The sequence below is a fragment of the Euprymna scolopes genome, chromosome 1, assembly GCF_053919585.1.
Source record: "Euprymna scolopes isolate OS-2025 chromosome 1, ASM5391958v1, whole genome shotgun sequence".
NCBI classification, from domain to species: Eukaryota; Metazoa; Mollusca; class Cephalopoda; order Sepiida; family Sepiolidae; genus Euprymna; species Euprymna scolopes.
In genome coordinates this window covers 8,376,884-8,390,667 of record NC_136482.1, presented here as the reverse complement: position 1 = coordinate 8,390,667, position 13,784 = coordinate 8,376,884, and the positions used below count along the sequence as shown (strand labels likewise).

Genomic DNA, 13,784 nt, shown 5'->3' with positions numbered 1-13,784 from the left:
TATGCACACTTTCCATTTTGCATATGTGCTTTAACAGCTGCAGCTGCTAATATTTTCCCTAGCGACTGATTTTATCACATGCTCCATATTACCAAGAGAGAGAGTACCACTTCGTTACACTTGGATATAAATTTAAATCTTCACAAAATCAAGTGTTAGCGCCAGGAAGGAGCTCTATGACTTGTTTGAATTAAAATGAAAATAACAAAAAATAAAAATGGCAATTTCTGCATCCAACTAACGACCACTTAAGATTGAAGTTGTTTGAAGTCTACAAATAACAAGTTTTTCTTAAGATGTTTTTGCTATAAAAATCCTGTTTCAAATTTAAGCATAATTGATGGACACCATTTTAGAGATGCTTGGATGTATTTAAAATAAGGCAAGTCTATTTAATCTACATGTTTAATGACAAAAACATTATTTTGTGTGACCAACTGACAGCCACTTTAGCTTGTATTATTATTATTTAGTTGACCATAACTTTCTTTTTTCTTTCAGGCTTTCTGGCTCCCATACGTTGATGAGTGAATTTTTAGTAGATTTTGTTGTCTACTAGCAAGAAAGGAAAGAAGTGAAAGAAAAGAAAGTGAGCTTCTGCTCGGTCATCCTTATCGTTGTTGAATGGATGGCAATTCAGGACAGATGTACATAAACTTTCGCCTCAATTATCATATTTTTCATTTCTTCATCAGTGTTTTTATTGCCATTCAACTAACCAGAATCGATGCTGGTATCCTACCCCATCCTACTCTTGGACACTTTACTCACTGTTTCTCTCCCCTCCCACAACATCTTCTGTTGCAACTACTCTGCATTTTCAAGTGTAATTCTAATGTTAATTTCATTGTTGTAAAAAAAAAAAAAATCCATCATTCTTTGCGTGTGCTGTTCTTTGGCTCCTTATCTTCTTATCCCCTTTTCTTTGCTGTTGTTCAACAATTATGTGCACCGATCATGCCCATCTCCCTTTCTCTTGAACCTTGCTGTGTATAACGGCAGTCTCCATCTTTCACACAACCTCACCTCAATTGCAACCAGAGGGAAAATGAGTTATAATGTGGAGATGATATTGACCCCCCCTCCCTTTCCGCCTCCTGTTGCAACAAAGATTTCATAAAAAATGCACTTTTTCCCCTGCATCTTCAGTCGTGCGGCTTTTCTGCATCAAGTTGCGCATCCATTTAGTTAGTGTTTGCTGGTAGCCTAGATGTGGCTGCTCGTCTGTGTATTTGATCTCTGCTGCTGCCTGTTACATATCAGCTGGAGATTCATATCATATAACATGCTCTCTCTCTCTCTCTCTCTCCTCACTCCCACCCAAATAACATGATGTTCATAAATTGTAAGTAGTCTTTCATTGCATGATTTGCACTTGTAAATTAGTTCATATTTTGTTGTATTATTCGCTCTACACAAGGATAAATAACCAATCTGTTTCAATGTCTACTCTTCTTTTTATCTGAACGGTGGCATTCTTGGCTAAAGGATGGATTACACATGCTGCAACTAATGACCACAACTGGAGGTCGATTTTCAAATGTTTGAATTTATCTAAAAAAATATGAAATTAAAACTTTTTGAATACCAAAAGCATGAACAGTAAAACCTCATTTCTATTGCTTTTTTTTTTTCTCATATTTAAAATCATCAGCAGTCACAACAGTTGTGGCTGCTGCTGATTTCAGACAGATTTTAGTATTTTATAGAGAACGTTTATATTCTTCATAGATTACTTTAATTTTTTTTCACTATAAATTTTTCTTTTTTCATTGTAAATTGTACTAAATTTAAAACAATTTTTTTAAGGGAACAAACAAATTGCTCATAAAAGAAATTTAATTTTATCAATGTTTATAAGAAATATAAAAAACTATATTAAATTGATTTTTAATAATTTCTTTTAAGTAGAAAAATGAACTTTTGTAATTGGCCTTCAGTTCTGAGTTTCCAGGATTTTTATTTTACATTTTTTTTAGCTTTGCTATCATTTAAAAAAAGAAAAAAAAAAAAAAACATTAAAATTATTAATAATGCTGCCATCTTAAACATTAATATAGATAATAAAAATACTTTAAAAAAAATATTAACTGATTTATTAGGTCTTTTCTGTTATATGTTAGTTTTTTTAGGTAAGTTGATTTTAATATTTTATTTTCATGTCGATAGTCAAGTTTGAAAAATAGACTTATTTTTAAAGAAGTTGTACAACAAATTTTGCTCAAAAATGGTTCCATTTTTTATATGAATTTTTCTAAATCTCTAAAACTCTTTCACTTTTGCTTTTACAAATGTTATTTGCATAAAATGTAGACATGCTATTACAATGGTTAGTTATGCTCCTCACCAAAATAAAAAAGATTTATGTAAGAAAAAAAAACATCCGAAATCTTTCAACTTACCTCCATCTGTGGGATATTGTAAGAATAGACAGCATGAGTTTTGGGGGGAAAAAACCAAAAGACCCAGCATTGCCCAGGATTTAAAAAGGAACCCTATGTCCTCCTGCCTCCAACCGATAGCATCACATTACGTTTTTTTTTTTTATCTTATAATATTCGATGGGTGGGGGTGGGGTGAGTGAAGCAATGTAATCAGCATTGAATTTGGTTAGTAGTGTAAGTGATGTTTGTTGACAATTTTTCATGATTTTCTAGGCTTTAACCCATATCTGGCATTTCCTCCTGTCCATGAAACTATTTCTGTTTTTTAATTTCTATAATTCTTGAGTTATAAAATGAATGTATTTCCTGTTTATGGATATCCAATGCCGACTCATGATTCTTCTGTGCTTATAGACTTCTGTTAAAAAAAAAAAAAAACTCTGGAAGTTTGAACAGACAGGAAATGTTAATTTGATGCTTTTTTGGTGAATGCCAGTTGGAAAATCCAAAAATCGATTTAGTGAGTTTTTAATTGGCCTAATGAGTAATAAACTCTACAATCGTTCTTGGCCTTCGGGACAAGATCAAAGTGTAGTATCTGTTCTTCAGATGCTGCACTTCTATTTCTTGTTCTCTTTCGGTGGAGGAGAAATCCTTCACGACTGAGGCAATTTTTTATTTTTGTACCTTTTCTCCACGTTAAAAAACGACCCTGGTGTCTAACTCTGTCCCGTGGGGAGGCATAGTAAATAGGTACAATCAATTGGGATGAATCGATTGTTGTCACTGATGCAGCAGTATTATTTAGTTGAAACTGTTGGAGTTATTTAAAAAAAAGAAAAAAAATATTCTGTTCTTTCAGAGTGTGTGAGGGAGGGATGCATCTCTATTTAATTTTTTTTTTTTAGTGACTCTTTGCACCGTTGAATTAAATGTTCTCAAAATATTGTTTTGGTATAAAATATGGTTAAACAAAAGCCAAAGGCATTTTAGCAATATGAATTTGATGTGTATCACTGAAATCCGGAGAAGTGTGTAATGAGTGTCTATTTGGGAAAAGTTAATTCAGATGTTTGGTAATAAACAGATGTAATGACTCATTGGTCATTCTAATATTCGCAATCGCACACAAAACTGGATGGGAGAATTTGGTACACCCACCACACCCCTACCTGCGTTTTTACTTCAGCAGAAGAAAAGAAATAATCCATTTTTCTTTATTTTAAAGTTTACTTTACATTAAAACGTTTGAGACAAAAGAAAAAAATGTGATGTAATAATGTTAGTAGGTAAGTGGAGTGAGACGGGTAAATAATGTTTATTAATCAGTTCTGTTTTGTGGAAAGAAATCTAATAGTGCTTGAGAGTTCTCTAACACTGATATTTATTTATGGATGATTTTTTTTTTTTTTTTAGTTTAGTCTCCTAATAAATATTGTTTCATGACTGCAAATCATGCTGAATGTGATCTGTCGTAACACTCATCAGTTTTGATTTGTAAACAAAAAATAAACTAGTAGTGGGAGGTTGGTGACACATTTCCTGTCTGCTTTATACCAGATTTTTTTTGTTTTGGGGTTACATAGACTTAAAAAAAAAGATTTAAAGAAAACTTTTTAAAAAATGCCAGCGATAACGTGAATACTGAAGAAATGTTAATAAAATAAAGACTTGCACAATGTGAAAAGGCATAAAATGAAAATATTTAAATCGATACCTAAATATGATGAATAAACAAAAAGGTAAATTTCATGGGGAGGGGCATGGGAAGTAACTAATTGAACCACAAATTGAGTGATATATCTAACAATAATACGTTTAAAAGTGACTTATATTAACACTTTATTGTAATTTCACAGTAAATCCAATTATCAGGCATGCATTTCTATCCCACACGTCTATACATGTGAATGTGAGCTCAAATTAGGCAGAATCCTATTGCAATCTTAAACTACCGTTTATTTTTTAAATTTATTTAGCATGACGTCACTTCAAAAAGTGCTGCTTTTACAGCCACTTGTATTTATGCATTAAACAAATGGCAATAAATTTGTTCTGATTGCTTTCTTGGTCGTTTCGCATTAAAACGATCATGTTTTTCTACAATATTCTCATTTAGTTGATCATTTTCATTTGGATCATCCTTTAACATTTTTATGAACAAAATAAAAATCATTTTTTTTATTAACAGATGTTTATCCTCTGCACGCAAAAAATTTCTCGGTGTATATAAAACATTTTAGGCATAAGAATTTCTAAACGAAATTTATCTTATTAGAAATTCATAATAGCAGACAATTATTTATTAAAACCATGCTGAAAATTAGACCTTCCATGTACTCTGGAAAACATTTTTTTTGTTCTAATATATAATAAAACTTGCATGTTAACGTTATTTGTTTTGAATGGAATTTATATCAGTATTGATATTAAAATAGAACAATTCTGTTTCAGAAAATTTAACTTTGAGTATGGGATAATCTTAGTTTTGCTTATACTAAATGCTTAGAAAGAAAAGAATTAAAATTATTTGGTGCTTCTGCAATACAATAGAATTTCAAACAAATGCGTTTCAGGTAAAAGTAGTATTTTACATATTTACATGTCATGTTAAAATTATCATTTATAAAAATTACAAAAATCATCTAGTAGATGTGCTAGATCTATTTTTCTTTTTTTACAAAAAAATCACACACTAGCGAATAGAACCTTTTTATTTTGAAATGCCAGATTTTTGTTGAAAGCAAAGAAAGCCAGGGAGATAAGTCAGTGATAGATTGCAGTTACCTCCCCTGAATTTTAACTCTTTTTTTTTACATTAAAACATACGATAAAATCCAAGAATTTGATAAATCTTATTTCTACTTGTAATTATTCCTGTATTTAATCAATTTTTGGAATTTATACTAATTTCGACATAAGTACATAAGCGTTTTAATGTGAAACTCATTTCTTTGAAATTCCATTATACTGCACAAGAATCTTTTTTTTAAATACTTTTTTTTTGTGTGTGTTCATTTTGTGCAAATGTCCGTTTTTGACGATGCGGATTTTTCTTGATGAAATTCAGTAGAATTTTGACAGATCTTTCTTAGCCATCGAATTTGTTCAGCATGGTGGTATCAGTTACTACCAACAAAAAGACTTGGCATACAAGGTTAAAGTGTCTTTTTTTCCTTACCTTCTGTGGAACTAAACCAAAATCTGGTTTGTACGGAAATGTAAATAAAGCCGAATATATCATATATAAAACCCTTAACCCTTTTTCCAATGTACTTGAAAAAGTTTGGAGGTTACATCAATCAAAATGTGAAAATAACAACCAAGATGAGAATAGATATTTGAATAAGCCAAAAAGGTGGTTGTCTTGATAGAAGGATAAATGTAATTCTATTATTATAATGCTATTAACAATCTCATGTTTCCGTTTCTGTTCACTACAGCCCCTTTCTCTACTCTATTATTTTCATAGTGGGTGCACAACTCGACTCCGATTTCTGGTTCCTCCCTATAAAACTCTTTCCAGTGTCAACCATCATGAAGATGTTTTCTTCCCATGTGTACCTAAAATTAGATGAAACTATCATGAACAAAGTTTCTTTCCAAAAACTTCCCATTTGTGGCACACAATACCACAGGGCTGCTTCCCAGCTGACTACAGCATGGTCGTTTTTAAGTGCAACGTTAACTCTTGTTGAGTCACCCACTAACCATTGTTTCCAATCCTCTCCTAGTATTGTTCAACTGACAATCTCATTAACACTTACCCTCAAGTGGCTTTTTAGCCTTCATAAGCAGTTACTTATATTAGTATATATAATAATGAAATCCAAAATTCCTTCTATATCAAAAAATCCAAAATTCCTTCTATATACAAAAAATAAAGAATAATTTATAGTTAGAGCAAAATTATTTTGGACCATTAAAATAATTCCCAATGTTTGGCCATTCATTTTTTTTATTTGTTTCTGAACAAAATTTGAAATGTAACGTAAATCAGAAATCTATGACGTCACGCAAAAGCTATCATTATTTTATGTTTAAGCTCTATTTTATAAGAAATTCCAAATAGCTCAGTTGGTAGGATATCAGACTGAAGATCTCAAGGTTTTTGTTTCGATTTACAGTTATAGCATCTGTTTTATTTATTTGAAATTTATTAATACAATGTTCTCCATTTCTAAAATTAAGATCTTAATTTTCAAAATAAGGATTAGAACAAGTTAATTTGTTTTATTTTTTACGTCATAATTTATGCTGATGACAATAACAAATCAACTTGGCCTATTGGCTAGGAGCAAAGTGTTGGTATCTGTTCTGATACTTCACCTTTTTTTTTTTTTATTTCGATCAATGGAGGAGAAATCTTTCTAGATTGAGGCAATTTTTATTTTTGTTCCTATCCAGGGTGCCCCTTTTGGGGGAGCTGGATTTTCCTCACATTAAAAACCGACCTTGTGTCTAACTCTGCCCACATGGGGAAGCAAAGAAATATGAATAACAAATCAACTGTTGGCATTCAATTCAAATAAGGTAGATTTTTTTTTCTGACTTTTTTCTTTTTTAAAATGACTTTTACAAGAGTAAAATGGCAACGTTTACCCCCTCCCCTTGTTATGCTACTCACAATGTGGCCAGTAAGAAATTTACCATTGCACTTTAGACAGTATCGCCCCTGACAACAGTAGGTGCTGTGCTAGTGTGTGTGTATTGGGTAATATAAACTTAAATATTTTATATTAGATATTATTGTGAGAATGGAGAATGTTCGATATTTTTTAGCATAAATATAAAAAATATTGAAATAATGAAAATTAAATTGGAAAATTTACAAAATTTAAATAATCAAATGATTTTCTCCTGGTGAGAACTTATCTTTGAAAATCCATGGATTTTTTTTTGGGGGGGGGGCGTTATTCTTTATTTGATCACTCAATGATTTAATACATGTTGTAAATTTTCATGTTTTATTTTTCTTTACAATATTTCTTATATTAAATTATATTATATATTCTTGTATTAAATAGATTTATACATATTCTTTACTTTCAAAGACATTTTGTTGAATTTGTGTGTGTGTGTGTGCATATTTATTAAGCATAATCTTCTCAAAGTTTGATTTAATAAATAATAATTCTACCAATTTTGTGTATTGATCTGTTGATTAAATGCTTCAATTCTTCTGATCTCTTAATATTAAAGTTGAAATTTTGAAAACCACTAAACTCTTGAAAAGTGAATACTTTCAGTTCCATGCACAGTGGATGACATAAATGAGTAGAGAGATTCTTTATGATATAAATTCTAAAGTTAAAAAAAAGAAAAAAGTCCTCTATTAAAACAGAACATCGAATTGTCACAAAGGGTTATTTACTAGGACAATGTACATACTAGAAAAACTGTCTAGATGCAGAGGGTCTAATCAAGCAAGCTTACCTGAAATTTTAAAAAATTTCAATAGTTGAGCAGGTGAACAAATTTATAAACAACGAAACATCTCTGATTATATACATATCGTATAATAAAAATGGAAATAAATGAATTTAAAAAAAATATTTATATTGCCTCTGCCTTAATTTTTTTTTTTTTTTTTTTTTTTCTTCAAGGTCTTTATTATCTTTTAAAAACTAAAATGAATTAAACTGGCATTGAATTTTAATTTTCTTGAGTATTAGAAACTAAGGGAAATAACTCTTTCTGGATTATGGTTGGGTGTGACGTGAGAGTTGTAAATTGGTGACAATAAAGATATTGTTTGTTCTCTACAGTTTTTTTTTTTTTTTTTAATCTTTTCATTTGAATTCTTTGATTAGTGGTACAGAAATATAATTTACAACGTTAGAATTCATCTTTTTTTAAATGGATTAATTGATACAGGGCTTTTCATTTAACAAAGAGATTAATCTTATGTATTGACTGTAATTTCACATAGGGTCAGTGAATCTATGGACTGGGGTTTCCTTTCTAGAGCAATGGCTCTTGACATATTAAAGGCATTTGGCATAAAGGTCTTCACAAAATTTCCTGCTATGGAATATGTCTTCTCAACCATCAAATCTTTTCTCTCCAATAGGTTTATTGTTGCCCTAGGAAAGCATGATTTCATTTCTGTTTGATGAATACTGGTTTTCTATTTTTGTTGCAGACCATCTACTGGTTTGCCAGTTGTGTACAAATCTCAAGAGAGATAGGAATCTTCTATTATGTCTGAAAGTGACACAATGTCCAACGAGTGAGATCGGAGATGCGCTGCTGTACAACTCGTGCTCTCGACCGATCCAAGTTATGACAACAGGACCATTGCCAGCACCCTCAAAATGGATTGCTAGGAATAACAGGGACATGCCCAGAGTGATGAAGACAAAGTTTTCGGCTACGGATATCGTCTTTGGTATGGTTTCAAGTGAGGACCACATCATCCCACCTCACATCTTCGACTTCAGCTTGAAAGCCAACACCAAAGTGTACCTGGATGTGGTGACCCCTGGTGCAATCAGATGGCTGCTGACAGACCCTGGGTGTGGCAGCAGGACTCTGCTTCAGAAGAAATGTTACGACTTTGTACCCTTCTCTCACTGGCCCCTCCTTCTCCCTTGACCGCTGGACTACTTTGTTTGGTCATACGTCGAGAACATCACCAACATGACCGCCTACAACACCAAAGCCAGTCTGATCGCTGCCATCCGCCAAGCTTCCACCAGTGCTTGTGGAAAAGGCTTGCTCCTAGTTCTGGACCTGTATCGAGGCAGTGATTGAGGCTGAAGGCAGCTACATTGAATAGATGTCAGCTCTACTACATAATCAAGTTACCTGAATTGAATTTTTTCAATACAAGTTTTAAAATAAAGCTGTAGTGTTATTTTAGGGTGACAAATTTATCGTTAGAAGTAGTCATCGATGGGCAAAACTCTGAAATTCAAAGTATCGATGCTGATGTACCTGAGAGATCCTTTCTTCCTTATCTTCATCAATGATCTCCCAAATCACATTCTAAATTCATTTGTCAACATATACATAGACGACACTACAATCTATGGCAACACTTTAAAGGCCAACAACAACCAAGATCTCTCTCTCCTCAGATCTTGAGCAATGTGATGCAATGGTGTAAAAAAAAAAAAAAAAAAAAAAAGTCTGGTTGATCCCCACTTGATATGAAACTTCTTGGTGTGACCTGAAATGGAAGGCTTACATCATATCTGTTGCTAATGTTGCTGGAACAATGCTTTCATTATTCTATCTCCAGAAGATACCTCACTCACTGTAGAAGAGCCAAATATGTCCTAAAATGGAGTACTGTTGCTATATCTGAGCAGGAGCTGCTAAGAGCATCGTGTTCTACCTCGACAATGTTCAAAACTGGCTTCGAAACCCAATAGGTGATACCCTTTTCTCCTTGCAACCTTTTCCCCACAGAAAAGATGTGAGCCTGGGTTTGCTCTATCGTTATTGTCATAGCAAGTGCTTGTTTGAGCTTCGATCTATGCCCCTCACTCTTTGCCAGACTTTCACAAAAAAGATTCATCTAGCTACAACAATTATTAAGTTTCCCCACTCTAGTTTAACAAAAAAATTTTAAAAACGATTGTGAGAGAAAAGTGATCGAAAGCAAGATATGTCGACAGGCGAAATCTGTTGCACTTCTCAAACTTTAGTTTTTACCGTTTAGCTGGCTGGAAAGAATGACTGCAAAAAAGACCAGACTCCTTCAATTTCCTGTTGAAACAAGAATTAATACAAAGTTACTTCACACTGATGGAACAAATACATGGATTAAATGAATTTTTTTTTTTTTTTTTTTTTACCCACCTTCACCACAAACTATGCATATCACCACTTGGACGTATTGAGACCATGCCTAGGAAAGATTAACAAGATGTTGGTTTGAACTTCTGCATATAGGTATAGTCAGGGAAGCAGATAGCAGGAAGGTAATTCCAAAGTCTTGCTGTCTGAGGGAAGAAGCTATTAGAGTAGAAAGCTTTCTGGCATTTAAAGGTCTCAACAGTGAAGGGGGGTGATTTTGTTGCTAAGCAGGTTTGTTGGCTATATGTACATTGAGGGGGCAAGTTCATTAGAGCACATTCCATTAAACTATTTGTAAAACAAGCACGGATGCAACATTGTGTAGATGGGACGGGTTGGAGCCTAGTTGATGAATTGGGACTATTAGATTGGAGACTTTTGACCCTATCTAGAGGAGACTAGTGGTAGATGCACCAGCCCAAATGTGACAACAATACTCCATGCATGGGCGAATGGTGGCCTTGTAGAGGTACAGGATAGTCTCAGGTGTGAATATTTTTCTGGCATGAAAGTGGGAGCCTACCTTCCTTGCAGCAGCTTTGGCAATGTCCTCAATGTATTTGTTCCAGTTCATATTTTCTGTGAGTGAAAAACCGAAGAGTTTGAAGGAAAAATTCTCAGGTGGGAAGTTATTTGTCATGGATATCTATGGTTGGAGAGGCATCTTGTAATTGTTAAAGGGGAGCAACTTAGTTTTATTAGCATTAAATGTTACCATCCATTTGCAAAGGCCTTGGATATATTGAGGGCTACAGCTCTGGCTTCACCTGCCTTATCCAGTGCATGGTATATGCGTTCAGAGATGTTAAAATATCTACAGTAGAATGACATTGCCTAAATCCATATTGTTAAAGAGAAGATTAGCTTTTGTTAGGTGGTTGACTAGTATTTGGTTGATTAGTGTCTCAAAGATTTTAGCAAAGAGAGAAAGGAGACTGATAACTGAGAGGGTTGATCCTTTCACCAGATCTTTTGTACACTGGTACCACAGAGGCAATCTTCAAGCTATTAGGGAAGCAAGATTCAGCAAGACATTTGTTGTAGTTTAGAAAGTATGGGGCTAGCTTAGCTGAGCATTTCTTAATTAGTATAGCAGGGAAGAGATTAGAGTTTAGAAACAATTTAATTTGAAATTTCATATTGATTTCAAGAGTTCAACAAGATGCACCTGAACAAAATCGGAGGTTACAATGGTGGAAACTTTGAGAATTTCATCCAAGATGAGAATGAAAGTCTTAATAACCCAACCAAAACATGAAATAAATTATTAACAAGTGCAAAATTGCTTTTCATGGCAGATTTAAAGTGGTTTAAGTGACAAAGTAAGCATCCACCAGAGAAAACGTCCAAAATGTTTTTTTTATAAAGTTTGTAGAAAGAAAAAAATGTGCGCATGTATATTCTATGAGGGATTCCTTATGAACATGCACAGGCCATGATCGTCTCACTTGTGCCAATCTAAAAGTTGTCCAATCCATTCGGTGCTGAAACAAAAGAATCCTTCCTCCACACAAAAATCACAAGCCCAATTTATAAAAAAATAAGAGATATTTATTTTTTTGGCGATTCCAGGTGCTACTCAGTTTCTCAAACTAAATGGCAGATTTGTAAAATGAGATTTTCATCTGACCAACATATGTCCCATTAATAAAATCTTTCAGTTAATATCTTTCACCTTGCCTGGAGAGGCACTTCAGCTAAACCAGCCAGCAGTCCTCAGAAAAAAACAGCTGTGTCCTGCCCAGCGGCTTAGCTTTGTTTCCACTTTTACTCTCTCGAATCTTTTCATTCCTCACCATCACTAGAAATCTTAGGTTCTCGTCTACATTAGTGGACCTCAGAAATTGACTACTCGAGATATTCATTGAAAATAAGGCTACACAGTCTCCATTAAAAGGGGATTATCTGTAAATTATCTTGCTTATTACTTTTCGCAAATAATTTGTCCTAGCATGACTCTCTGTTCAATGAGATACTTATTTCATTTCAAAAAATCTTTTGAGTGGTGGGATATGTGCCCCCACCCAATACATTTTCCAAACATCTATCACTTGCAACATCTGCCATTTGTTTGCCCTAATACATACATATACAATACAACAAAGATGTGTAAATTTGAACAGTTGCACTGGTCAGAGGTTACATCAATTGAAACATTGTAAAAATAACAAGGATGAGAATAGTAGTCCAAACGATTCAAATCAAAAATATCCTCATCTAAAAAAAAAAATTCCGGATTATTGAATTTTTTCTTGTTTTCTTTCAATGTCACATGCAAATAAAAACAACAGATTCAGTTATATCACAGTTTATTGGGGTTTTTTTTGTGTCAGCAGAAAAATATGAGGAAAAAATGTTTTGTAGAAACAAGTTTTGACAATTTGTTTATTTTCTATCCATTTGAATGTGTTTGGCAGCATGAAACCAACAGAAATATAAAAATTTTTTTTTAGTCTTTGGTTGGAAAATTATTTTGACAATAAGTCAGTCTTCTGCAATCACTGTATGAATTTGCCGAAAAAGCAAGAGAAGTTATTTGTCTTCCTTCCATGGCAGGAAGATGTGACACAAGGTTAGAAATGTGGGATTTGAAAAACCAGATCCCTAAAGGAAGAGCATTCTGGCCAAACAAAAATTGCCTGGATAGCTCTGTTAACATTTCTTGGTAAGGGCGTCTAAGTGATTAGTAATAAACTAACCTCTTTTCAAAGAGTGAGAATATGAAGTTCATAGAACTGCACAGGACCATATCTCAAACAGCAAAGTAAGCATCTTCAAAAATGGCAGACTTTAGCAGTCTGATTTTGGTATAGACTAGAATTATCAGTCTCTAAAGAGAAGTTTGGGTTAGGGGTTTGTTTGTAGATGAACTCAATCTGCATGAAACTGTCGCAAACTTTACAATTCCGCTTCCCACAGTTCAAGTGATTGTTCAATTCATCAGTGAGGGAAAATAGTCATTATCTTGCCTAAGTCAATCTTGTTTATTATTATTAATAATGACTATTTTTTTTCATGTTTATCTACGAAATGCTCAGTACATGAAATGAGTTGATAAGTATGCAAACAAACTAATTAAACAAGATTGATAGAGAAAATTTTATTCGGCTGAATCGGATATTTATACAGAAACGTTTCTTTGTATAAATATCCACTTCAGTTGAATAGTTTTGTTTTTGTTTCATGAGCATTTGACTATACGAAGCAAAAGTCATCGATGATTGAAACATGTTTTTGCGTAAATATTTTACATTAGTTTATCTATAACTTTTATTGAAAATCCTCTCATTACATACATATATACACGTGTGTGTGTGTGTGTGTGTGTATACTAGCAGGCCACCTGGTTGCAAAATACTCTTAAGTGTGATAATTTAATTTATGCAGATTTCGTATTTATCATTATAGAGCAAATTCTCTATACATTATTATATTGTACCGAATATATATTAGTGATTTCAAAAGTTAAAACAACAAAACTTTTTTTTTACTTGCATGCCATCAGCCAAGATCAAAATGAAAAATTTAGCTCTCCAGCATCATTTGCTATCATCTGAGCTAAGTCCACATGCATATTAAAACTTTACAAATTAA

At 33.1% G+C, this 13,784-nt stretch overlaps 1 protein-coding gene across 1 annotated transcript in view; it reads left to right on the top strand.

Annotated features, from left to right (window-relative positions):
* LOC145277486 (WD repeat-containing protein 82-like) overlaps positions 1-1,613 on the top strand; it is a 51,512-nt gene extending 49,899 nt beyond the window's left edge. The window contains exon 9 of the mRNA XM_080128912.1: positions 502-1,613. Coding sequence (XP_079985038.1) covers positions 502-531 — 30 coding nt within the window. The 3' untranslated portion in view covers positions 532-1,613. The remainder of the gene's footprint in view (positions 1-501) is intronic.
* The last annotated feature ends 12,171 nt before the right edge of the window (positions 1,614-13,784 follow it).